The following is a 26,582-nucleotide window of genomic DNA, read 5'->3' as shown; positions in this document are numbered from 1 at the left end:
CCTTAACTTGTGATAAGTCACTCTTCTTATTGACTTCGACTCTTTTTCTTTCAATGGTTCAATTTTATGTCTTGGTGTAGATCTTTTTTGCTCTATCCTTGGTTGAGATTCTTTGATGTGCAGATTTAATGTTTTTCACCAAGTTAAGTAGTTTGGGCCATTATTTTTATTTCATCTTGAGTCACTTTCAGTAGTTTCTGTCTTTTATATGGATGTGTCCATTTAATCTAAGTTATTGACTTTGTTGCATTTAGTTGTTCATAATATTCCCTTATAACCCAGTTTATAACAGTAAAGTTGATAGTATTGTCCCCTCTTTTATTTTTCGTTGTAGTAATTTGTCTTTTCTCTTTTTTCAGTCTACCTAAGTTTTGTCAATTTCATTCCTCAAAGAACCAATATTGTTAATTTTCTCTATATTTTCTTTTCTGTATGTCACTAATTTCTTCTGTAATCCTTAGAATACTCTTCCTTCAGGCTGCTTTCAGTTGAATTTGCTCTTCTTTTTCCAGATTTTGTTTGTTTTTTGTTTTAGCAAATTGGGAAATTTTCAGCCACTCTTTTTTTTTTAAGTAAGTTTTATGTCCAACTTGGGGTTTGAACTCAAAACTCTGAGATCAAGAGTTGTATGCTCTACTGACTGAGCCAGTCAGGCACCCACAGCCATTATTTCTTTGAATATATTCTTCTACTCTTTTCTCTTTCCTCTTTTTCAGGTACTCCCATTGCACATATGTTGGTGTGTCTTACATCTTTTGAGTCTCTGATCATTTTTCTCTATTCTGTTTTATCCTTGTTCTTCAGATTGCACAATGTCATTCTTCAACTTCACTTATATTTTCTTCTATTGAAATCTGTTGAGCACCTTTAGTGAATTTTTCATTTTCATTATTATACTCATCTGATTGAGTTTCCATTGTTTTTCTTATTTTTAAAAATCTTTGTTGATATTCTCTATATATTGATATTCTTTATTTATATCTCTGATATAAAACATTGTCTTCATATCTTACATTATTTCTTTAAGCATTGTTTGTTAGTTCTTTGAGGATATTTATATTGGCTACTTTAAAATCTTTGTATGTTCAGTCTGACATCTGGTACTTCTCACAGCATAGTTTGTGTTGCCTCCTTTTTCCTGTACATGGGTCTCATATTCTTCTTTCTTTGTACTGACTTTATATGCAAGGACTTTTTTCTTTCTTTATAAGACTTTATTTGAGAGAGAGAGAGAAAGGGAGAGAGAGAGAAAGAGCTCAGGAGCACAAGCCAGGGAGGAGGATGGGGTAGAGGGAGAGGGAAGCAGGCTCCCCGCTGAGCAGGGAGCCTAATATGGAGCTCAATCCCAAGACCCTGAGATCACGACCTCAGTCGGAAGCAGATGCTTAACCAACTGAGCCACCCAGGCATCCCAAGCCTTCTTCTTGATTAGGCCCTGTCCTTGGACTGTCAAGATTAGTTTTAGTTTTGTCAAGATTAGTTTCATCCTCATTTTAGCAAGAATCCTGGTAAGCTAGTTTAGTAAGAATCCTTCGACCCTTGAAAGTCAATTAAGTTCCTCTTCCTCCACCCTTGATATCTAATCAAGTTCCTGTTAGTAATTTTAATCCAATGACTTTTTCTCCTTGTGTATTGATTATAAAAATCCCCTGCTGCCCCTGTTATAGTAGTTGGAATTAAGTTCAATCTCAAGGAATAAATCTTATCATATTTTACTCTGTACAATGCAATTTTCTTGATAGAGTATTTTGTAACTTTTGTTGAAATCTGCACAGGTTAGGTAGTATATTTTAACATATTTGAATACAAATTAACACCCCCCCCACCTTCTGCACTCTTTGGTTTGGTTGTTGTTTACTTGCTTGTTTTGTGACTTAACTAGGTTATGTTAGTGAAGCTGTTTCCCCCACTGTGTGAACATTTTGGGTATCACTCCTCAGAGGGTGCAAACAGGCACATATACAGGCATCCTGGAATTACAGTTGTTTTTGCCAACACACTTTTTGACTGTCTCTTTCTCTGATCTCTGTATTAAGCTGTTTGCTTCATTTGGTATTACACTTGGCCTATTAGGCTCCGCTAATTATAGTCTGATTGATCTGTTTTCAACAAAGCCCTGGGGGATAAAATGCTTAAAAGTCTGATCCAATTAAATTCAATCAGGTATAGTTTTTGAGGCCAGTCTTTCAAGTTTATTCTGACCCTCCGGAGACTCTTATTTATTAACTCTCCCCCTAATTTTTTCTGGTGTACTAGCTGGCCTCTAGTTTAACTTGTTGCTTTTATTTAAGGAAAGCTAATGTTTTCTAGTGTAAGTTTAAGCTTTATCTTCCCCAGACTGTGTTTCAAATTGAGTCCTCTCTTTTGGGGATAGCTGAGAAGCTATTTTTATGGGTTACTTCTCTCCCCGGGCAAAAACTGTGAACTGCTACTTTTGGCAGGGCTGTAGCCTCTGGTTTTATTTGTTTATTTATTTATTTGATTGCTTTTCCTGGTATGAAATCTCTGCTCTAAGAGGAATCTATGATGAGGGCATTTAGGACCCCTTTATTCTTGGTCTGCCTTGTTGGGTAAAACAACCGTCTTTGGGGTAGTGACTGGTTACTAGAAAGGAACCCATGACTTCTTGGTCACATTCACTAAGAATTTAGCTTCTTCAACTCCAATTTGGAGGAGGTAAGAAATTCTGGTGACCTGCCCTCCCAGTGAGACATAAACCTTGATTGGGAACTGAGGGGGAAAGTAAGCTCTGTAATTTTGGCTGTGCCTCCAGAGTATAGTTTCTGTTAAGCTGAGCTGGAGGTGAAGAGGAAGGAGGCAGCAGGTCTTGGTTCAAATGCCAGGAACCCTTATTGTTTTTACCAAGTTTTGGTAGATTTTCCTTTAATGAATGTTTCTTCATGGGCTATTTTCCCTTAGGATAATTCCTAAAGACTTATTAAATGGTTAAATATTTAATTGTTGAGTGGGTCTTCATAGCTCTTCCTGTTGTCACCATAAAAGTGGGAATTATGTCAATTTTTAAATTGCCATGCAGTTTCACTTAATAGATATAGGACTGGTTAGATTTTCTATTTCTTCTTTTTTTTCCATTTTGGTAAGTTGTTTTTTTTATAAATTCATGAATTTAATCTAAATTTTAAATTTACTAGAATGACATTTTTATTATTCTTTTATTATATTTTTAAAATCTGTAGAATATGCACTGTTCTTCTTTCTTTTATCCTTGGGACTTATATTATGTCTTCTCTTTTTTTCTTGGACAATTTTTGATTCTATTAGTATTTACATGCAATTAACTTTTGTGTGCTTCTTTTTTTTGTTTCATTTCTTTTTTATTAATTTCTATTCTTAATTATTTCTTGTTTTAAGAATCATGTGGATTTGTTTTCCCCAAAAAATTTATTTTAAGGCAAACATAAGATAATTTTTAAGTCTTTCTTTAATTTTAAGATTTTAAATTTTAAGATTATTTTTCAGTCTTTCTTTTTTTCTAATATATTCATTTAAAGCCATAGAATATTTTATTAAGCACAGATAGCTGCCTCCCACGGGTTTCCATTTGTTGTGTTTTCATTATCATTCAATAAAGGTAATGCTAAATTTGATTGTACTTTTTGTTTTTACTCATGAATTACTGAGAAATGTATTGCTTAATTTCCAAACACTTTGAGATTTTTGTTGTTTCCATTTGTCATTATTAGGTTTATTTGTCATCTGAGAACATATTCTTAATTATTTTAATATTTTAAAATTTGTCACTACTTGGTTAAAAGACTGAGTAAAAGGTTGATTTTAGCAAATGTCTCCTGTTTGCATTTGAAAAAAATGTATATTCTCCAATTGTAGTTTGTATTGCTCTATATGTGTAAATTAGGTCAGCTTTGTTAGTCTTATTGCTTAAATCTTTAATACTTCTGCTGATTTTTTCTAATTATCCTATTAGTTATTTAGAGAGGTATATTTACATGTTCCACCACAACTTTACATTTCTCTAATTTTCCTTTTATGTCTGATATTTTTTGTATTGTATATTTTGAAGCAATGTTAGTAGAAGGATACAGTCTTACAATTTTAGTACCTTCCTATAAGATTGACAGTTTAATCATCATAAAATATATCTCTCTATAATCATATAAAAAAATGGGCAGAAGATATGAACAGACACGTCTCCAATGAAGACATACAAATGGCTATCAGACACATGAAAAAATGTTCATCATCACTAGCCCTCAGGGAGATTCAAATTAAAACCACATTGAGATATCACCTTACACCAGTTAGAATGGCCAAAATTAGCAAGACAGGAAACAACATGTGTTGGAGGGGATGTGGAGAAAGGGGAACCCTCTTACACTGTTGGTGGGAATGCAGGTTGGTGCAGCCTCTTTGGAGAACAGTGTGGAGATTCCTCAAGAAATTAAAAATAGAGCTTCCCTATGACCCTGAAATTGCACTCCTGGGTATTTACCCCAAAGATACAGATGTAGTGAAAAGAAGGGCCATCTGTACCCCAATGTTTATAGCAGCAATGGCCATGGTCGCCAAACTGTGGAAAGAACCAAGATGCCCTTCAACGGACGAATGGATAAGGAAGATGTTGTCCATATACACTATGGAGTATTATGCCTTCATCAGAAAGGATGAATACCCAACTTTTGTAGCAACATGTATGGGACTGGAAGAGATTATGCTGAGTGAAATAAGTCAAGCAGAGAGAGTCAATTATCATATGGTTTCACTTATTTGTGGAACATAACAAATAGCATGGAGAACAAGGGGAGTTAGAGAGGAGAAGGGAGTTGGGGGAAATTGGAAGGGGAGGTGAACCATAAAAGACTATGGACTCTGAAAAACAATCTGAGGGGTTTGAAGCGGCGGGGAGTGGGAGATTGGAGGAATCAGGTTGTGGGTATTAGAGAGGGCACGGATTGCATGGAACACTGGGTGTGGTGCAAAAGTTATGAATACTGTTATGCTGAAAATAAATAAATAAATAATAAATATTAATTGACTAATTAATTTAAAATATATATATAACTCTCTCTAGTAATATTTCTTGGCTTATGGCTTACTTTGACTTTCAGTCTTTCTGTGTCCTTAAATTCATGTTGTGTCTCTTTCAGCAGCATTTGATTTATTACTTCTATCAAGTGTGATTTGAAGTGTTTAGTCTGTTTATATTCACTCTGATTATTGATCTGTGTGTATGTCTTCCATCTTACTATTTGTTTTCTATCTGACCCTCCTATCTAGGTTCCTACTGATTAAACTGGACTACAAAGCCTTAATAAAGGCTACTTGTGGATCCCCTTAAACTTGTGTTCAAAATTAAATGCACATATGTGCGTAGGGATGGATGAATCCATTTATTCAAGGTGTATGTATATGCTAAGGAGAGAGTCTATAGTTCTCATTAGTTTAGGAAGGGAGTTTATGATATAAAAATAGTGAGGGTCACACAGCTAGTAAGAGGCAGTGCGTGGATTTTGTTCCAATGCCTGGACTCTTACCAAGTATCCTGAGGCTATCATGGGTAAATTTTTTTATATCCTTACTGATATTTTTCTGACTGTACAATTAGTTACCAAGAAACTTCTGTTATTTTTTGTCACTATGATTGTGGATTTTTCTACTCTTCCTTTTATTTTGGTTTTTATTTTTGCTTTATGTCTTTAGGTGCATATAAATTAGGTATCATAATACAATCCTGGTGGATTGGTCTTTTTTTCTTTATTAAATATCCTTTTTTATAAATCCCCATTGCCTTAAATTCTATCTGGGTTGATATTTAAAAAGCAACAATAGCTTTTTTATAGACACAGTTTGCATAATATACCTTTTTAAATTAAGTTTTAATTCCAATATTGTTAACATACAGTGTTACATTAGTTTCAGGTATACACTGTAGTGAATCAACAATTCTATACATTACTCACTGCTCATAATGATAAGTGTACTCTTTAATCCTCTTCACCTATTTCACCCATCCTCCTGCCCACCTCTGGTAACCATCAGTTTGTCCTCTATAGTTAAGAGCCTATTTCTTGACAGGTATCATATGATTGATTTGTCTCTCTCTTTTTTCCTTTGTTCATTTTGTTTCTTAAATTCCACATATGAGTGAAATCATATGGCATTTGTCTTTCTCTGACTGACTGACTTTGGGTAGCATTGTACTCTCTGGATCCATCTATGTCCTTGCAAATGGCATTATGTCATTATTTTCTATGGCTGAGTAATATTTCATTATATACATATACCTCATCTTCTTTATCCATTCATCAGTCAATAGCATTTGGACTATTTCCATAATTCGGCTATTGTAGATAATGCTTCTATATGCTTTGGGGTGCATGTATCCCCTTGAATTAGCATTTTTGTATTCTTTGGGTATATACCTAGTAGTACAACTGCTGGATCATAGGGTAGTTTTATTTTTAACTTTCTCAGGAAACTCCATACCATTTTCCAGAGTGGCTACGCCAGCTTGCATTCCTACCAACAGTACAAGAGGCTTCCCTTTCCCTTTCATCATGTCCTCACCAATATCTGTTCTTCCTTGTATTGTTGATTTTATCCATTCTAACAAGTGTGAAGTGATCCTTCATTGTGGCTTTGATTCTCATTTCCCTGATGATAAGTGATGTTGAATATCTTTTGATTTGTCTGTGGGTCCCTTGATGTCTTCTTTGGGGAAATTTCTATTCATGCTTTCTCCCCATTTTCTAATTTGATTGTTCATTTTTAGGGTATTGAGTTGTAGAAACTCTTTTTAAAAATTATTTGACAGAGAGAGAGAGAGCGAGAAAGGGAACACAAGCAGGGCGAATGAGAAAGGGAGAAGCGGCTTCCCACAGATCAGGAAGCCTGAACGGGGCTCGATCCCAGGACCCTGGGATCATGACCTGAGCAGAAGGCAGATGCTTAACAAATGAGCCACCCAGACACCCCTAGAAGTTCTTTATATCATTTGTATACTAAGTCTTTATCACATATGTCATTTGCAAATATCATCTCCCATTCTGTAGGTCGGCTTTTAGTTTTGATGTTTACTTCACTGTGCAGAAGCATCTTATTTTGATGAAGTCCCAATGTTTATTTTTGCTTTTGTTTTCCTTGCCTCAGGAAATATATCTAGAAAGAAGTTGTTCTGTCCAATATCAAAGAGGTTACTTCCTTTGTTTTCCTCTAGGGTTTTGATGGTTTCCTGTGTCACATTTACATATATACATTTTTTATTTATTTTTGTGTATGGCATAAGAAAGTGGAAAGTTGTTCAATTTTACAACTCTTCTTTTGCATGTAGCTTTCCTTTTGCATGTAGCTGTCCATTTTTCCTAATACCATTTGTTAATGAGACTGTCTTTTTTCCATTGCATATTCTTCCTCCTTTGCCAAAGATTAATTGACCATATAATTGTGCCTTTAGTTCTGGGTTTTCTGTTCTGTTCTATTGATCAATGTGTCTATTTTTTGCCAGTACCATACTGTTTTGATCAGTACAGCTTTGTGACATAACTTGAAGTCTGGAATTGTGATGGCTCCAGCTTTGCTTTTCTTTTTCAAGATAACTTTGTCTATTCAGGGTACTTTTTGGTTCCATACAAATTTTAGGATTGTTTGTTGGTGTTGGTATGTTGATAGGGATTGTGATAAATATGTATATTGTTTTGGGTGGTATAGATAGTTTAACATTTGTTCTTCCTTCTTCCAATCCATGAGCATGGAATGTCTTTCCATTCCTTTGGGTCTTTTTCAATTTCTTTCATCAGTGTTTTATAGTTTTCAGAATACAGTTCTTTCACCTCTTTGGTTAAGTTAATTACTAGGTATCTTATTGTTTTTGGTGCAATTGTAAATGGGATTGATTCCATTAATTTCTCTTTCTGCTGCTTCATTATTAGTGTGTGGAAATGCAACAGATTTCTGTACATTGATTTTATATCCTGCAGCTTTACTGAATCTGTTGGTAAGTTCTAGCAGTTTTTGATGGAGCCTTTTGGGTTTTCTATATAGAGTATCATGTCGTCTGGAAATAATGGAAGTTTTACTTCTTCCTTGCTGATTTGGATGCCTTTTATTTCTCGTTATATTCTGATTACTGTGGCTAGGACTTCCAGCACTATGTTAAAAAGAACAGCGATGAGAGTGGACATCCCTGTCTTGTTCCTGACTGTAGAGGAAAAGCTCTCAGTTTTTGCCCATTGAGGTTGATATTAGCTGTGGGTTTTTCATATATCGCCTTTTTTATGTTGAGGTATACTCCCTCTAAACCTACTTTGTTGAGGGTTACTTCACGAATAGATGTTGTACTTTGTCAAATGCTTTTTCTGCATTATGAATATTGTTACTATTACCATTGTTTTATGCATATTCTGAACTAATATGATGACATATAGTCAGAATTGTTTTAATTGCAATACGATTGGAACTGTAGAAAAAAATAAAATATAAGAACCTGACATTGGGGCGCCTGGGTGGCTCAGTGGGTTAAGGCCTCTGCTTTTAGCTCAGGTCGTGACCCCAGGGTCCTGGGATCGAGCCCCACATCGGGCTCTCTGCTTGCTCGGCGGGGGGCCTGCTTCCTTTTCTCTCTCTGCCTGCCTCTCTGCCTACTTGTGATCTCTGTCTGTCAAATAAATAAATAAAATATTTAAAAAAAAAAAAGAACCTGACATTGACGTACATACAACAAAAATTTTGCCTTCAATTACACATCCATTCCAAATATCACCAGTGGTGAGTTTCTTTAGGTCTTATTTGTATGCACACTTCTCTATATATTTATACACCTAACTTTCTTGATTATTAGATTGCAGCATCAGCAACATATACCATTGATTCAGAAACACTTTTTTTGAGAAAAAAATAAAACCATCACATATAATCTACATACATATTTTATTATGTTTTATAATATGAAAAATGTTGAATGATTTTTTTTAACAGATACTAATAATAGAATAAGACAGTTTAGGTCATGTGATATATGCATTGCTAGGATCTCTGACATTTTGAGGTATTTCCTTGCAGTCTTTTTCTAGGCATATTTGTACTTACCATAGACTAAATGTGTCCCCCTGCCAAATTAATATGTTGAAAGTTAATCCCCACCTTGGTAGTAATTAGGGGTTTGGCCTTTGGGAAGTGATTAGGTCCTGAGGGTGGACCTCTTGTGAATGGGATTAGTGCCCCTATAAAGGAGACCTCTGCATGCTCCCTTGCTCTTTATGTGATATGGAAAGCAAGGAGACTTGAAACATGAAATGGACCCTCTCCAGACATCAAATCAAGATGCCAGGTTCTTATCTTGGACTTCCCAGCATCCAGTACTACAAGAAATAATTTTCTGTTATTTAAGCCACCCAGTCTATGGTACTTTTGTTATTGCAGCCCAAACAGACTAAGTCAATACTCAATATAATTGTATTTCTACTGCACTACCATGGTTCTCCAGTGTTAGTCCACATTAGATTCTCTCAGAGAAGCATGATAATAATGTATGTTTTGGGGCCCAGTTATAAGTGTGTTTAAATCATGGAATATAGGAAGGGGTGCTAAAGTCTACATTGTTAGCAAGAGAGAGAGAAAATTCTAAAGCAGGCAGTCTATGTGACACATTTAATTTGCAAATCAAATTAAATTTTATTCATGTTTTAATTTGGCATGCCATCCAGACCCTACTAGGCTCCTTAGGAAATATAAGTTGGCCTCTAGAGAAATAAAATTACTTACTTGCTGTTCTTTAGTTAAGAGTTAGAACTGCCTCAAGGACAAGGATCCCCACAGAGTCATAATGTGCATAGTGAACATTTATTCAACATTTACAATGTGTCAAACATTACAATAGGCACTAGGAATATAAGGCTGATTAAGAAACTCTACTTGCTAAGAATGACACAATTTTGCAGAGGATTAATTGATAACATTTTTATGGATTTTTTAATCTTATAAAATATTTTAAACTCCTTCATGTAGGGACAAGATCAGGTTTTGGGGGTATTACTCTGCTTTGATGTAAGAAGGTGAAAATGCCTGGAATTTATATACTTCATGTATGCCTGTTGCCCTAGTGGGTGGATCTGCCCAGAAGTCAACTGTGGCAAGAACGTGGGAGGCATAAAAAGCCAATGTTGTGTTATTCTTGAAATTTCCACTACTAAAATGTATAGAAAACCAACATAGTCTTTATTATAATTAAGATAATAAATGACTACTCCAATTGTTTAAGCTATCATTTTATTTTATTCATCATTTACTTTATTAATGAAGTCTCATATTCATGTGTTGACCCAACACTCTCCATCCAAATGGAATCATGTCTGAGTCTCTGGAGAGCAGAGGACTCATAAGTAAAACAGAAAAGGCCTATTTTTACTAAGATCTTGACTAAGATGTTCAATTACTGAGGCACATTTTTGTGGTACCCACCTTCATAAGTGTCACAATGATCTCATAGAAATCAGTGGGGTTTTGTCACCTTGAAGACCCCAACATCAACCACTGTTAGCATATGGAAAAAGATGAATGAGAGGTGACAGTAGAGTCTAAGATATGGCAGAATCCAGGGAAGGGTGGCACCCACTTTTCAGCTACCTGAACTTGTTCCTGGACACAGGTTAGATATCTCTCAGCCCTCCATGAGTATCTCTGGGGTTTACAGTTCTGAAAAGGCAAGCACATGGGGTAGGGTCTAAGTCAACACAGTTCACACATTCAGTACCACATCTGATTTACTCAGCAGCTCTAGGAGGCAAATAGTATTCCCTTTTCTGTCACGGCCAGTGCAACAAATTGACCAGGAAAACGTGAGGGTTAAGAGGATAGTGAAAAGAATTAAGAGACAAAGAGATGGGGGCAGGAGGAGCACTGAGGAGGATGTCCAACAGTACGGATTTTATTCCACATCTTACAATCATTTATAAGGCAAACCACAATAGGAGGAGTAATACATGGGTACCTAGTCAGATGACCGCAAGTTTTTATAACAAGTTTACATCAACTTACAAGCAAACCTCTTGATGCCAGGTAATTTCAGCTAAAGACATTAGCAAGACAATCAACCAGGGAGTGGGTTGTGGGAGGTACAGGAACAACAAGGACCAACTAAGAATTCATGACCCTGACCACATTGTTCCCTTTTGTAGGGAGAGTGTGTGGGAAGTCATATAGGGGAGCGCACGACACATAGCACAGACCCTTTCTCAGTGTTACTCAACTTTCCCATTCTTAACCTTGTCAAGGTGTCCAGACTTTGAAGGAGACACAAGTCAGGGCCTGGTTTGATCCTTGACTCCAGCCATGCCGTAGCCTCCAACCATGCAGTAGCCTCCAACACTTTTCACAGGTCACAAGAGTGACCCTTTAAAGTTATGGTAATAAGTACTGGAGTTATAATACTAAGTAAATTCTAAAAAAAAGTAACTTGAAATGCACTTTTTAAATTCTTTCAACAAGTTTATATTAAATGGCACTAAAAAAGGTGATTGACACATTACTTTAACTATTTTTATTATATTTAAGGATACGAGTAATATATACAAATCCTTGGAAAGTATGAAAGACAAAAAATTTTAATCCATCTATAAGTATGACATATAAAGATAAACAGCCCCATTTTAGTAGATACATTTAAGACTTCATATATATATAATACATAATTAAAAAATAAGTAGCAATAAATTTACACATTGCTCTGTAACTTTTTCATTTTAAAATCCATAATGATTCTTCTGGACCTGTACCCCTGGGGATAAAAATATATGTTTATAAAAAATAAAAAATTTAAAAAAAATCCATAATGAGGGGCACCTGGGTGGCTCAGTCGTTAAGTGGCTGCCTTTGGCTCAGGTCTTGATCTGATTGAGCTCCCCTTTGGGCTCCCTGCTCTGTGGGAGGCCTGCCTCTCCCTCTCCCTCTGCTTGTGTTTCCTCTCTTTCTGTGTCTCTCTCTGTCAAGTAAATAAATAAAATCTTAAATAAAATAAAATCAATAGTGAATTGTACACCTGAAACAAATGTAATATTGTGTGTCACCTATACTCAAATAAATAAATATTGACCATCTTTCTATTCAAATGTGTGAAACACCTCTGTTGACTTGATTTATTCGGAATGCAATATTCAAATAGGAGTTGGCAATACTAAAAGCTCTGAAGTAATTGAATCAGCAAAATTATATCAAGAAAAGGTGAAAGGGGGCGCCTGGGTGGCTCAGTGGGTTAAAGCCTCTGCCTTCTGCTCAGGTCCTGATCCTAGGGTCCTGGGATCAAGCCCCACATTGGGCTCTCTGCTCCATGGGGAGCCTGCTTCCTCTTCTCTCTCTCTGCCTGCCTCTCTGCCTACTTGTGATCTCTGTCTGTCAAACAAATAAATAAAATATTCTAAAAAAAGAAAGAAAGAAAAGGTGAAGAAACAGAAAGCCATACTTGAAAAGTAGTAACTCCAGAGTAAACCTTAGTTTTTAAAGCATAAAGAAAAACTCATCATGGTGGTGATGCTGAGAGTAATTTCATTAAGGCCATGTGGACTCTACCTTAACTTTATTTACCTGAGTTTAACTCTCTCATCCCTTCCGTGAACCATTCCATGTCATCTACATCTACCATGTTGGTGTTATTGACACAACAATTGGGCACTCCTATTCTAAAACCCGGGGAAAGTGGAGCCCAACTCCATTATTGCCTTCAGGCTCTTTGTCTTCATTCCCTCTCATGGGGGCGGGGGGGGGGGTGGTGTCTTCCTTTCCATTCTGCAGAGAGACCTTTTTCTCCTCCTTTTTCCCTTTTCTTTCCTGGAGGACGTTTTCCATGTTGAAATCCCTCCCTGGACCCGCCCGCTTATTTTCTTTAGACTCCATTACTCCTAGGAGACAAAAGCCAAACGAAAGAACTGAATGCTTGGTGGAAAGATTAGGACCCAGGACAGGGGCCCTACTATGTGCCTTTCAATGTTCCCATATCAGGAGGGATTTGTTTTGTTTTGTTTTCAATTCAATTTTTCCCACCTGAGAGGACTCTTGCGCCCTCTAGTGGACATCCAGTCACAGCCCCTCCTCCACTCACCCCTCTCCCAGCTCGCTCCTCTTTTCCTCCCTCTTCTGAAGCTCACCATCTTTCCTGTAGATACCTTCCCCGGGACTTACTGCATTCACCAAAAAGGAAGACCCGGAGGGGAGCCCTAGAAAGGGTGTGTTTCCCATCTCCACCACTGTTCCTCGCACCGACCCGAGCCTATCCTTGTAGCCTTTTTCCCCTTTCACGTACGCATTCTTGCTGGGAGGCATGCAGCCCTGACCCGCTGACCCGCAGAGGAACGGGGTGGGAGGATCCCTGGCAACTGCAGCCAAGAGCTCGCTGCAGACCTTCCACTCGCCCCTCACCTCCCAGCACCTTGTGTCCCAGTTTTGTCACTTTTTATATTACTTCTTTCTCCAAAGCCACCCTCTGCCTCCAGTATTCCTGGTCTTTTAAATACCCACAATGGTGGAAGAGGGTATACTACTTAAAACAGAACTTTTACCTTCTGTGTATTTCTGTTGCCTTCTGCTCTGATTCATTTCCACTCCTCTATTACCAAAATGTTTTGCACCAAAAGGGCATGGGACACAGGGAGCGGGGCTTGTGTAAGTTGAAAGCTTTCCAGAGTGTACCCGTGTATCCATATTCATACACTGCTTGCCCCCAGGACAACCCACAGTGGACTTTGGGTAAGTAGGGGGTGTCAAGAACGAAGGCTATCCCAATTAGTGGTTCTGCCTTCAGCTGCCAGCCATCCTGGTGCCAGAGTTAGTCCAGTCAGCTCAAGCCAGAACACAAATCCAGGGCGTTCCTGGACAATTGTTCTGCCCCCATTCATTGACTTAAGGTTTTCCTCCTCTGCAACAGGAGTCTTTACTCAGGATACAAAGCAAGAAAGGGACTTGGGCCCAAATAGACTCCAGTCATGTGACAGCCACGTCACAGTGGGGTATAGACTTCCAGTCCTCCCTTCCACTCAAGCAGGGCGGTGGGAAAACTTCATCCCCTCCTTCTCCTGTCACACTGGATCTGGAATGTCTCTTTTTCCACTTTGGCATTTCAGGAGGCCAGGTAGAGTCTTTGGCTTTCTCTAATCATCAGCAAGAGGCAGCCTTTTCTCTTGAGTCACTGTCCATTTGCAATTCTTGTGGAATTAGCCCTTTCCTCATTTCCCCTGCCCCCCAACCAGTTCCTTCTCCTGGTGTCCTCTCACCCTTGTCGTTATTTTTCTCCTGAGGCCCTTGCTTGCACCTGAATGGACATAAAGTTAGGTATCAGGAAAGGAGGCTGGGAGTGGAAAGTGGAACATTAACTTTTCTTCTGTGTACTTTTCTGTTTCATTTTTTAAAATTTAAAATTCTTTGGTTTTTTACATTATAGAAATACAATACTTACATTTTGGGTGAGGGAGAGAATGAGTATCCCAAGATTTCTCTTTTCGCAGGAGTGCCTTGTTATTTGAGTAAATTAACTTATAACCAATAGAAAATATTTTGCATCAGCTACAAATGAAAGAGCTAATTGTTCATAATGTTTAAGACAGTATGACTCTTTGGGGAGAAAAGTAATTTATAATTAAAAAAATAAATTTTGGGGGTGCCTGGGTGGCTCAGTGGGTTAAAGCCTCTGCCTTCGGCTCAGGTCATGATCCCAGGGTCCTGGGATCAAGCACCACAGCAGGCTCTCTGCTCAGCAGGGAGCCTGATTCCTCCTCTCTCTCCCTCTGCCTGCCTCTCTGCCTACTTGTGATCTCTCTGTCAAATAAACAAATAAAATTTTAAAAAAATAATTTAAAAAAATAATTTTTTTATTAAATAGGAAATCCTTCATAACTTGGTCATGTTTGTATTTGTCAATTAGAAAATGTTCTAATAATGCTTCCTAAATATTTTTTTTGAAAATACAGACTAATTAGACAATTTTAAACCTAAATTTTTCAAAAACAAATCAACACTGTACATGTTCAGTAAATTAATGTCTATAGAGCTTAAGTGTCTTTTTTTGTCCTGTTTTAGAGAAATGATCTAATGTTTCCACTTTTGAGAGGCTTTTTAAAAAATGTTTTATTTATTTATTTGAGAGAGAGAGTGAATGAGAGAGAGCACAAGCAGGGGGAGCAGCAGAATCAGGCTTCCTCCTTAGCAGAGAGCCTGATGCAGGGCTCCATCCCAAGATCCTGAGATCATGACCCAATCTGAAGGCAGACACTTAACAGACTGAGCCACCCAGGCATCCCCCATTCACTGACTGTATCAATTAACCTAGACCAAGTGTTCTCAACCCAGGAGGTCTATGGATGGCTTAAAATTCTAAACAAGTTTGTGCATGTTTAGGGCTAGTGAGGTACATGAAATTTTGGGGGGAAATTGTTGTACCATAGGAACCTGAGAAAGCCTAATACATGAGCAGGGTGGCATTATGAGGAAGCTTAAACTATGAGGTAGAGCCAAGACACAGAAAGGGGAAGGGGATGTTAGAGGAAGGGGGAATGAGACAGCAGCTGAGCCAAGTTAATGGCAGAGCACTATAGTGTGCTGGTTCTGGCGCCTAGAGGTCCACTAGAAACTGACTGTTTGTTTTCAGATTCCCTTAACATCATAGTGCTATTTACTGCCCCATAAATACTTATCATGGATCCTGCTTCAGCTGAGCTAGCCTAAGTATCTATTCCTTACAACCAATGAGACGAACTGAAACAATAGTTTTCTGTAATAAAATGCTCTTTAAAAAACTCAACAGAATAACAGTAGTTATCACTACCTGAAAACTGGTGAAAAGACATCAAAAAGTTATTGACCAAAGAAGACATCTATGTGGAGAACCAAGTATAAGTTTTTCAGACTCCCTAGTGGTCAAAATATACAAATGAAAACTTCATTCTTATTCACCTGTCAAACTGAGGAATTTTTTAAAAAATCATACTAGCTATTTTATGTGAGGTTATGCATATGGACTCTCAGTACACTTGTAAATTGATTAAATTAACTTGTAGGCCCTTTCGCAATATACATTTAAAATTCGTAAGATTTTTCAAACCTTTAGATGTAGCAATTTCAATTTTTGAAATTTTTCCTTAGGGAGTAACTATGATTTTGTGCAAAGATTTCAGTGATGGCTTGGCTTATGATAGAAAAAATATGTAGAGGAAACCTAAATATTAAGCAGCAGAGAATTGACTTAATTACTGTTAATTTTAACATGATGAAATACAGTAAGAACAAGTTGAGTTATCTTAAAAATGTGTATTTCATTGTTCTGTGTGTGTAATCCAGATAAACAAATGAATTTAGAAAATATTTAAGAATTATAGACATAAAATTTAAAAAATCCACATTATCATAAAACTTATATACTGATAAGATTAAATACTTTGTTATGATTTTTCCCCCACTAACATTGCAACTTATGTTAATATGCTATGAAGTAGGGATCTAAATATTTCATAGGTAAATTTGACTAGGTAGGATTTCACTGACTTATGCTGACTTTAGAATCCAGCCAGCTGCAACTTCATTGCACTAACACATCCAATCTGGGATGATAATTGAGAAGAAAAGTCTGGAAGAGACCTGTGGATTTGGGTTGACAACACCTAGTAAGCACCTAATTAATATTTACTGATAATGAGGGAATAAGATATATGTTTGAGAGTCATCAGATAAATGAAATTGAGTGTAGATTTTTGAGGGTTTTCCTCCAAATGTATTTTTGAATATAGCTAAGATAATTTTATACACATTGTTTTATAGCCTGCTTTTAAATAATAATATTTATTGTGTGTATTTGTAAAAGTAAAAAATTTTCATTGGAAAAAAAGTCAGGGAACTATAGATAAATGCTATTTGTCAAGCAGAGCCAAAAATAAAATATTTTCTTTTTCTATTCATGTGTATTTCTAAAAGAATTGAGTTCCAGGCGGGTGGGCAGTGCCTGGGTGGCTCAGTCAGTTAAGCGTCTGACTCTTGATCTCATCCCAGGCCTCGATCTCAGGGTTGTGAGTTCAAGCCCTATGCTGGGCTCCACACTGGGCATGGAGCCTACTTAAAAAAAGAAAAAAGTATTGAATTGGTGAACTGGTAACTAAAACTATTTTATAATCTGCTTAAAATATATTATTGCTAGGTGCCTGGGTGGCTCAGTCATTAGCGGCTGCCTTCAGCTCAGGTCATGATCCCAGGGTCATGGGATCCAGCCCCAAATCAGGCTGTCTGCTCAGCGAGAGGCCTGCTTCTCCTTCTCCCACTCCCCCTGCTTATGTTCCCTCTATCATTGTGTGTCTCTCTCTCAAATAAATAAATAAAATCTATTAAAAAACTTTTCAAAATATATTATTGCTAACAATATTACTCTTTCTGGCAAAACACTATCTTAGGAAGAAAGGTTTCTCACCAGGTAAAATTTAGGGAAGAGATTCCTCCCTTTCCTATGTATGACTAGTGTTACAGCTTGACTATCTCAAACTTAGATTGGAGAAGGCATAGTCAGAAAAATAAGAAGAGTCTCATTTTAATGTATATTACTCACAAACAAGGCAAGGGAACCAAATATGAAAAATTCAACCATTGCAAGGGCCTTAAAAAGGTAGTGGAGCTCTTATATCAGATCCTACTCCACTACAGAAGAAGTATATATGTGAAATATGTGCTATGAAATAAGATTGCACTGTTTACAGACTACTCTTTATTATAGAAGTTACACACCCCCACTGAGAAAATGTAAAAGAATCCACAAAGAAGTATATAAAAAGAGAGCACAAATCACCCATAAGCCCACCAATCATCCAATCGTACCCACTTTTAATATTTTGGTGTATATTGTTCCATAATATTTGCTATGCATACATACATATAAGTAGCTACACGCATATTACTTTTTAAAATTAGATCCTCTGCAAGTTATATTTTGTAACCTGCCTTTCTCACACACCAATATATTATAAAAACACTTCCATTTCAATAAACTATGGTTGACAAGGTATTTTATTTCTTCTGCATGTTTACAAAGGTTTCTCTAATTTTTCTGAATATTATTAATTAATACATGACTATTAAAGAGAAAATTTAAATATATAAACACAACACTTAGAAAGTAAAAGTTGCCTTTATATTAAATGTTCATTCTCAAATATATCCTGTGGGAATAGTTCGGTGTATATTCATTCGCATTTCTACTATGATATAGAAACACAATAAGACCCCACAATAAGATGGCATTGGATATAATATGGTGGGTGATGGGGTATGGGGAAAGGCAGAAATGGAAGGATGACATTTAAGCACCAGTGTAGAGTAAACAACTGTTACAAGGTGGCCTCAGAACTCAGTGGAGTCCCTGAGGGATTTGGATTTTGCACCCAGCTAACCAAAGAGGCTCACATCATTCATTCATCTTTTAATAACACAACCTGAAATTTTATAGGAATTAATTTTGTGGACTATACGTATATTATGGTGCAATTTAATTATATGCTCATATTTCATTTATTTATTTATTTATTTTTAAAAGAAGATTTTATTTGTTTATTTGACAGACAGAGATCACAAGTAGGCAGAAAGGCAGGCAGAGAGAGAGAGAGAGAGAGAGAGGGAAGCAGGCTCCTTGTTGAGCAGAGAGCCCGATGTGGGGCTCGATCCCAGGACCCTGAGATCATGACCTGAGCCAAAGGCAGAGGCTTAACCCACTGAGCCACCCAGGCGCCCCTATATGCTTGTATTTTAAATGCTCCCAAATAAATATATGTATGTTGTGACAGAAATGCAGTTCTAGATATCTTAACTTTCAATTAATCTTTTTTTATTTATATGTATGCACAATATAATGGTTACTTTCCATTTCTAATTGGTACATACCATTGGTGTAGTTTGAATTGTTTTAACAGAATCCATGATGTTTGCCTTCTTTATCTCCTATCAAAATAATCTGGGAAAATCTTTGGCTCATGAGAATGTGCACACACGTGTGTAAATGTGCACGTGCACATGCTTGGGTACATATCTGCTATTGCCTAGAACAATTCTCTCTCTGTGTTCCTTCATTGCTGCTTTTCAGTTGGGGCTTCTCTTTGTTTATCCAAGTCCAAGTCAAAGGACTGATGCTAGGAATTCAGATCTATGGACTTTGGTGTGGCAAATCATTGTGAGTACCATTAAATATTTTCTTAGGATGGGTACCTAAAAATGGCTTTATAGGGTCAAGAGAATGCGTATTTCAAATACTTAGCAATTGCTTAACTAACTCCTGTCCAGAAAGGTTGACCAATTCAGATTCCATGACCTGGAAATAGGTGAGAAAATCCTTGGGGTAAGTGCAGAACATGTCAGAAAGTCCTTACACTGACCCTGCTTTCAGATGATAGCCACTGGCAATAGAATTAAACCCCCCTAAGGAGGAGCAAGAGGACTTCTACCCAGAAAGGCAGCAAGAGACAGGCTAGGGTGATGATAAGACCACAAGGCCTAGGTTCAGTCCGACTGCTATTCTTTCCTGCCCACCCTCCATCTAGGTCCTGCCCACCCTCTGAGGCTCAGGTCAAGTTTTTGTTTGTTTGTTTGGTTGGTTGGTTTTTCATATTTTTTGTTTTTGTTTTTGTTTTCCCTGCTTGAAGCTTTCTCTGACTATTTTGGGCTAACTGGTCATTGACTTCTCTGAGTTCCTGTTGGCCTGGCCATCCACTCTTTCCTTTAGATTTCTTGAAATAGCCTTGTGTGAAGGAGACTTTTCAGCTATCTCATTGATTCTACCTTTAGTGTGAACCCACAGGGAATGTGACCCACTCTCAGGATAGACTTAGAGAAGAGGCACAAGTGGGACTTGGATTTGCACTCCAGGTCCTTTGGGCAGGATATTCTAGGGTCTTAGGTATCTAGAGTGTGGTCTAGAAGGAAATAAATGAGGGCTCCAGGTAAAAACATCTTGCCCCACTGACTCTTCACTAACCTGGGGAAGAAGCCATCCAGAAGAGGGTCAGATGCTGACCCTCTAAAAGTGGGCCCTTGGGCTGAAGCCTTTTCTGCTCAGATATAAGGAGACAATGCCTTTGGGCATATTGTTTTAATTCTTTGTTTAGAATAAGAAATGTGTGTATATGTATACATAATGGAAATGAATTATATAAAATAGAAATGAAAATATTTTCCTTGTGGTTGGTTGGTTTGGGAATATAAAATGAGATAATGGCAGTAAAGCATCATTCACTTTTCAGGACATTCTAAGGATTTCTGGAACTATTTTCTTCAAGCTAAAGGAAAGCAGCTGCTATTCAGGATGTTTCAGTTTTCCTACGGACAATATATTGAAATGTTTTACCAATCACAAGCTTCTTTCTAAAGTTCTGAGAGCTTGCCTGTGCTCTCCTGTTTGGTAGGTAAGGCCAGTGCAGGGAGAGTGACTTAGTAAGGGTCACACAATCTAGGTCTGGCACTGGGACTAACATCTGTCACACCGGTATTCTGTTTGGCAGGTCCGAACCATTTTATCTTGGGTTTTCTGTTACTCAAATACATACTCTTCCCAGAAGTTAGAGAAAATGTGACAGAAGGGCAAGTGAAATAAAAACAACATGAGGTTAAGGTTTTTTTCTTTCTACAAAATCTGTTGAGCTCTTTATTCTGCCTCACAAAGGGGCACTCTAACTGATACAAAACAAAAATACATGTATGTCTCCTGTTATCTTTTAAATGTTGCCTCTGAGAACTATGTAATTTGTATTGGCAAATTTGTGAATTTGAAAAGACTGAAGTGAGGCTGAAAGGTAATCTGTATCTGTTGAAGATAATATGAGCCAGGTATCATTTAGAATTCCCAAAAGTCAGTTCTATGAGGTGTACCCTTATGATGTCCTTTCACATGAGGAAACTTGGGATCCTAATGTGTAATTTGACAGCTGACCATTCTGCAGGCAGTGCAGCTGCCTAGGAAATACTGCCATCAGGACTTGGAAGTGAAACATATTTTGTTTTTTAAAAAGTTTTATATCGGGGTGCCTGGGTAGCTCAGAGGGTTAAGCCTCTGCCTTCATTCAGCTCAGGTCATGGTCCCAGGGACCTGGGATGGAAACCCACATGAGGCTCTGTGCTCAAGGGGAGCCTGCTTCTTCCTCTCCCTCTGCCTGCCATTTCCTGTTTGTGCTCCACTGTCAAATAAATAAATAAAATCTTAAAAAAAAGTTTTGTATCATTTTCCCCAAATGAAATCCCAGTATAATTATAATAATAGCTTGCACTTTTATTTTTTTATTTATTTTTAATTTTTTTTTAAAGAAATAGCTTGCACTTTTAGAACCCTTACAACAGGCCAGGGAACTATTCTCGGGACTGTACGTGTGTTAAGTCATTTAACTAAAGTAATTTTGCTTTAGTCTTTTCTGACTATAACAAAAATGTTACTCTTGTTTAAGAAAAGAACTTACAAGTATTGAGAATAAAGTGAAAACTAAATTTAAAAATGTCACTCCTGTCCCAGGCTCCTTTTTTTTTTTTTTTTTTAACACAGCCCGTTGCCAAACCGACCCTGTTCCACAACAGCCAGGAACCAGACTACAGATGAAATGGAGTCTAGGGGAGGGGCGACGGATGTAGGAGTTCTGTCCTGAGAGCTGAAGGCACCGAAGTGACAATTCTTAAAAGAAATAGAAAAGTTTAGTAGCTCCAGAAAAAAAGATGCAGCCCCTCCCTAGTAGTCACAGAAAGACGAATAACATTTTGCCCTCCGGGATAGGCAACAATAACAAAGAATGACAAGTCAGATGTATGGGGGGTGGTATAGGCGGGCCCACTTCTGCCGCGCTTTTGGTGGGAGTGGAGATTGGGGACCAGAGCTCACTGGTGACGTACAATTCACGTGACCAGGAGTCGACGTGTGCAGAAGTCCTGCTAGTCTGGTCCTTGTTCCCGTCTGGGTACCAGATTTCCTTTAGCAGTGCAGACGGTGGAGCCTGACGCCAGGGAAAAGAGGAGCCAACTTCTCGGAATTTTGCAGGTTGGTGTCAAAATAGGTACTGCTTGGGGATTTCTAGGGTGGGAGTGGCCTAGCGCAGAAACTTGTGAGGGAACCCTGGTCCAAAACCATCCCTCCACCGCCCTCCTCCAAGTCTGCAGGGAATGGTGACTCTTGGGAAAGGGACTAGGAGTCCCGGGAGAAGGACAAGGAGACCTGTGATTGTTTAAAAAATAATCATCCTCTGCCGCTTTCCCAAGACCTACCCTCCCCCGCCAACCCGCGCCTCAGTCTTAAAGATAGTTTGGAAATAATCTGTTTTTCCTACTCCCTGTCTGATGGGAAATTCGAGCTAACTTGCACTGTGGGGCGAGGAGAGAAGTGGGAGAAACAGAAAGTGGGGAAGTTTTCATAACCAAATACCTTAATAAGGAAAAAGGTACGAGGTGCGGGTGGGCCCACCAAGCGCTCGCCCCTCCCCCACCCTCCCCCTTTCTCCAACCCTCCCTCTACCCCTAGCGTTTCCCGTTTGTCCGCAGGTCTGCAGGTCTGTCGTTCCGAGCACTACACAAGGCTAGAAAAGGGGAGGAAGAAACCGATCGGATCAGTACAGGTAGGTGAGGGGAATATTTTAAAGACCCTTGAGGTGGAGTGGGGCGAGAGTGGGACAGAGGTTGTGGGCTCGACAGTTCTACCCCACCCCCACCCCATCCCCACCCCGCGCCTGTTCTCCCTACCCATTCCGTTCTAGGAGGATCTTGCGTTTTGCCTTTTGCGAAGAAACTTGTTGGGGAGGGCCTTGAAAAGGGCTGGAGGGAGGGAGGAGAGAGAGGTAAGGAGGTGGAACGTGGAGGTTAGAACCTCAGGCTCAGGGAAGCCCTGATTGCTAATTAATTCTCCCAAGTGGAAGATATTTAATGATAGCTCTGAATCGAAGAAAGTAAATGATGAGAGACTTCTGTCCAGAGCACTGGTTCATTCACCAAGCCTTTGACTTAACGGTCACCTTGCTTTCTAGAAGTAATTGTATTCAAAGAGGAATAAAGCAGGAAAAAAGAAAGGAAGAGGAAAGGAAAGAAGGAAGAAAGAGAAACTCACAAGATGAAACCCTGTCAAAAAATTGAAGGAAAACCAGAAAATGAGAGTGAACCAAAGCTTGAGGAAGAGCCAAAGCCTGAGGAAAAGCCAGAGGAGGAAGAAGAGCCCCAGGAGGAGGAAAAAACAGAAGGAACTTTTAGAGAGAGGCTGATTCAGTCTCTCCAGGAATTTAAAGAAGATATACACAACAGGCATTTAAGCAAGGAAGATATGTTTAGAGAAGTGAATGAAATAGATGAGATAAGGAGAGTAAGAAACAAACTTATAGTCATGCGTTGGAAGGTTAACCGAAATCATCCTTATCCCTATTTAATGTAGTTTGCCTTGATTTTAATTTTTTCTGATATTAACATTGTCATATAGCTTTCTTTTGATTTGCATTTTCCTGATATACCTTTGTCCATCTTTCTACTTTTAATTTGTTGCTATTAGTAATTTTAGATGTATCTCTTGTTAATCTGCATCTCATTGTTTATCATATTTTGAACCAATATACAAGTCTCTATTTTAGGAGAGCTTTACTCATTTGTACAAAAAGAGGTTCCAGGATATAAAATGAAAAAAAGGTTACTTGGTAATATGTAAATGTCACATTTTTGAAAGGAAGACTACATCTGTATATTACATATGTGCACAGAAAAAAATTGTGAAGGATGAAAGACAAAAAGTATAGTCAGTGGTAGGATTATGAGTAATTTTTATCCTGCTTATTTGTATTTTTCCTTATTCCTAGAATGTACACACATTATTGCTAAAATAATAAAAGTTTTATAACAAAAAAGAAGTGATATTCAGGACTCAATCAATTTATTTCTAAAGGTACTGGGGCACTTAATATATGTGGACAGAATTTTAGAAGCAAACGTGAACTCCAAGTTACCACTAGACCACTACTTAGATAGAAGAATAAATTTTTTCTATCTTTTCTCATCCATAAAATAGAGATAATAATCTCTAAGGGATCATGTGAGGACCAAATAAGGTAATGACTGTGTGCTCTATTTTAACAGGTTATTTCCCCCATCTGCCCAGATAGGATCCCAACTGCCAAGGGCTTTGTATCAGCTATTTGGAACGATGGATAAAGCAGCTCTTACCCGAGCTTAAGAATAAATCCAGACAGGGTCCTGGGATTGAGGCCCACATCAGGCTCTTTGCTCAGCGGGGAACCTGCTTCCCCTTCTCTCTCTGTCTGACTCTCTGCCTACTTGTGATCTCTCTCAATGTCAAATAAATAAATAAAATCTTAAAAAAAAAATCCAGGCAGCTGTTAGGTGGGTGCCCCATTGTTTCTTTCCTGTGGTGCCTGCTCCACCTCCCTTTCTTCTCCCCTTGTTACTATCATGTATATTGGGTAGTTTGTCCCCTTCATCCAGGCCCCTACCTATCTGCTCATGATGTTCTGGATTTCTCAAATAGTGAAGCCCAGTTGGGTGAATCCTCAGACTGACCTATGACCTACAGAAGTGGGAAGAATGTCCATTTTTTCAGTTTAGATAGATAGTTATGAAGGGCAACTTGGGCCATGATATCTTAAAGATATCTCGACAGTGAGGAATTTTAGCCACAAGCCTGAACTTCCCCCATAAGACTGACAAGATGGGTCAATTTGGGGATTGGACCAGAAGGCAAATTTGAGTAACAGACATTATGCTTTAGTCAGAATTGCTTCACTTTGAGCCTAAAGATTATGGTTTTATCTTCTGATGATTTCCTTAGGGTGAGTGATCTCTCCCAGATGACTGGTGGCAGCCCTCTTTGCCAGTTCCACAGATGCCTCTAGACCTGTGTAAATTTTAAAGGGAGGTTCAAGTCAGATTTGGGGATACTGCCCTCCTTGCTTGGAAATGCAAAAGTGCTATTGAAGCCTAAATCTGTATATGTATCTACCTATACATATCAATGGCTCATAGTTTTCTCAGTTGTGTGTTATTTTATTTTTCCTCTGATACTCTTTCTGGGTCAATTCATGACTCCAGACTATTCTTCAGGGCTGCAACAGCCTGATGGATGCTGGTCGGGCTGGATTCTGACTGGAGTGAGATAAGCTTGCAGCAGCTCACTGCCAGTTGACAAGACAGGGTGAATCCACCCCCCTGCACCCCGTGCTCAGAGGGGCAGTGCTCAAGTAGTATGTGTAAAGGCTCATCCAAGTTACATTTCTCTTTGGTTTCTCTGCTCTAGCCTGCAGCAGGCACCAGACTCTCTGAGGCTGGTGGCCAAATTGTCCTGGACACACTTAACCTGGAGGATGACAACTATCCCTGTAGTAGGTCAGAGCACTAGACTTAGTTTCTCCCTTTTTTTCCTTCACAAAGGAAAAATTTTATGAAAAATTTTTCATAAAAAGAATTTTTTATGGGAGAGAAGGTAAGACCTCAAAGTGGACTAACTAAAAACATTGGTTGAGATAGTCTGTCCCTGCCACAACTCCTGTGGATGCAGTCAGTTTGGGATTTAATCAGAGGGCCTGATGGTGGGTGGGGATGATTTTAGAGAGTACCCCAAAATATTGTGATATTCATGTGTTTATTTGAATGTGAATAAATGGTCTGTTGCAGGCAAATGATGACAGTATAGATATAGCACAGTATAAAGTTCCCTTCTCAAAAAAGTATTCAGATTAAGTCACCAAGTCAATTTGAAGACAGACATGAAGTAAAACACAATACTAAGAGCACAGGCAGTACACAGACAGCAAAAATCCTAGTGGGAAACATTGCACTAACATAACTGATTTAGGGGTAATACCTGGAACTTGTCAAGAATTAGGTGATCTGGGGTGCTTGGGTGGCTCAGTGGGTTAAAGCCTCTGCCTTTGGCTCAGGTCATGATCTCGGGGTCCTGGGATCAAGCCCCGCATGGGACTTTCTGCTCAGTGGGGAGCCTGCTTCCTCATCTCTCTCTGCCCATCTCTCTGCCTACTTGTGATCTCTGACTGTCAAATAAATAAACAAAATCTTTAAAAAAAAAGAATTAGGTGATCTGAGATTTTACCCTACATAAACTCAACAAGTTAACCTCCTATTGTTTAATGGACACTGGCAGAAGACACTAGAATCCTGGGTCAGAGACAAAGGACATTACTACTCATGGCAAGAGTCATAGCCAGAGCTTCATGTTGGTTTGTATTATTTCTCCATGATCCTCAAATCCTATGGGGTGACACAGGCCGTTTTATGGATGTCTGCACATGTAGGGCATCGTGTAACAGGAAAGAAACCCTGTGCTTGGAGAATTCATTGCTTTTATTGTAAACAGAAGCAAGCCTGCTCTGTATCCAGGAAAGATGTTACCTCATTTATCAAAGTTACTTGTGGCAAACACAACTCTGAGACATGGCCTGCCTGCATAAAGAGTGGTCAGGGCCTTACATTCTTTGTATATGCAATAAAAATGTGCAGGGATGATCAAGATCCAAGGTGGATTGACTTCCAGTAACAGTTTTCTCTGTGCAATAAATCCTAATGTGAATGGTAAGCCTTTCTTAACAGCACAAATTTGGATTTATAATTCCAAGTTTAAAAGG

At 38.4% G+C, this 26,582-nt stretch overlaps 1 protein-coding gene across 4 annotated transcripts in view; it reads left to right on the top strand.

The window, feature by feature from the left end:
- Positions 1-23,841, top strand: part of TCEAL9 (transcription elongation factor A like 9) — a 43,957-nt gene extending 20,116 nt beyond the window's left edge. The window contains exons 3-7 of one of the 4 annotated variants that reach the window (XM_082716934.1): positions 19,070-19,156; positions 20,223-20,380; positions 21,868-21,997; positions 22,495-22,568; positions 22,974-23,841. In XM_082716934.1, the coding sequence (XP_082573060.1) occupies positions 23,057-23,371 (315 nt within the window). In that variant the 5' untranslated portion in view covers positions 19,070-19,156; positions 20,223-20,380; positions 21,868-21,997; positions 22,495-22,568; positions 22,974-23,056 and the 3' untranslated portion in view covers positions 23,372-23,841. The remainder of the gene's footprint in view (positions 1-19,069; positions 19,157-20,222; positions 20,381-21,867; positions 21,998-22,494; positions 22,569-22,973) is intronic. The other 3 variants (XM_082716936.1, XM_082716933.1, XM_082716935.1) reach the window with 3 other exon arrangements.
- The last annotated feature ends 2,741 nt before the right edge of the window (positions 23,842-26,582 follow it).

Source organism: Mustela nivalis (assembly GCF_964662115.1).
Source record: "Mustela nivalis genome assembly, chromosome: X".
Taxonomy (NCBI): Eukaryota; Metazoa; Chordata; class Mammalia; order Carnivora; family Mustelidae; genus Mustela; species Mustela nivalis.
Note: the sequence above shows the minus strand (reverse complement) of the source record. Positions and strands in the feature narration are given on the sequence as shown.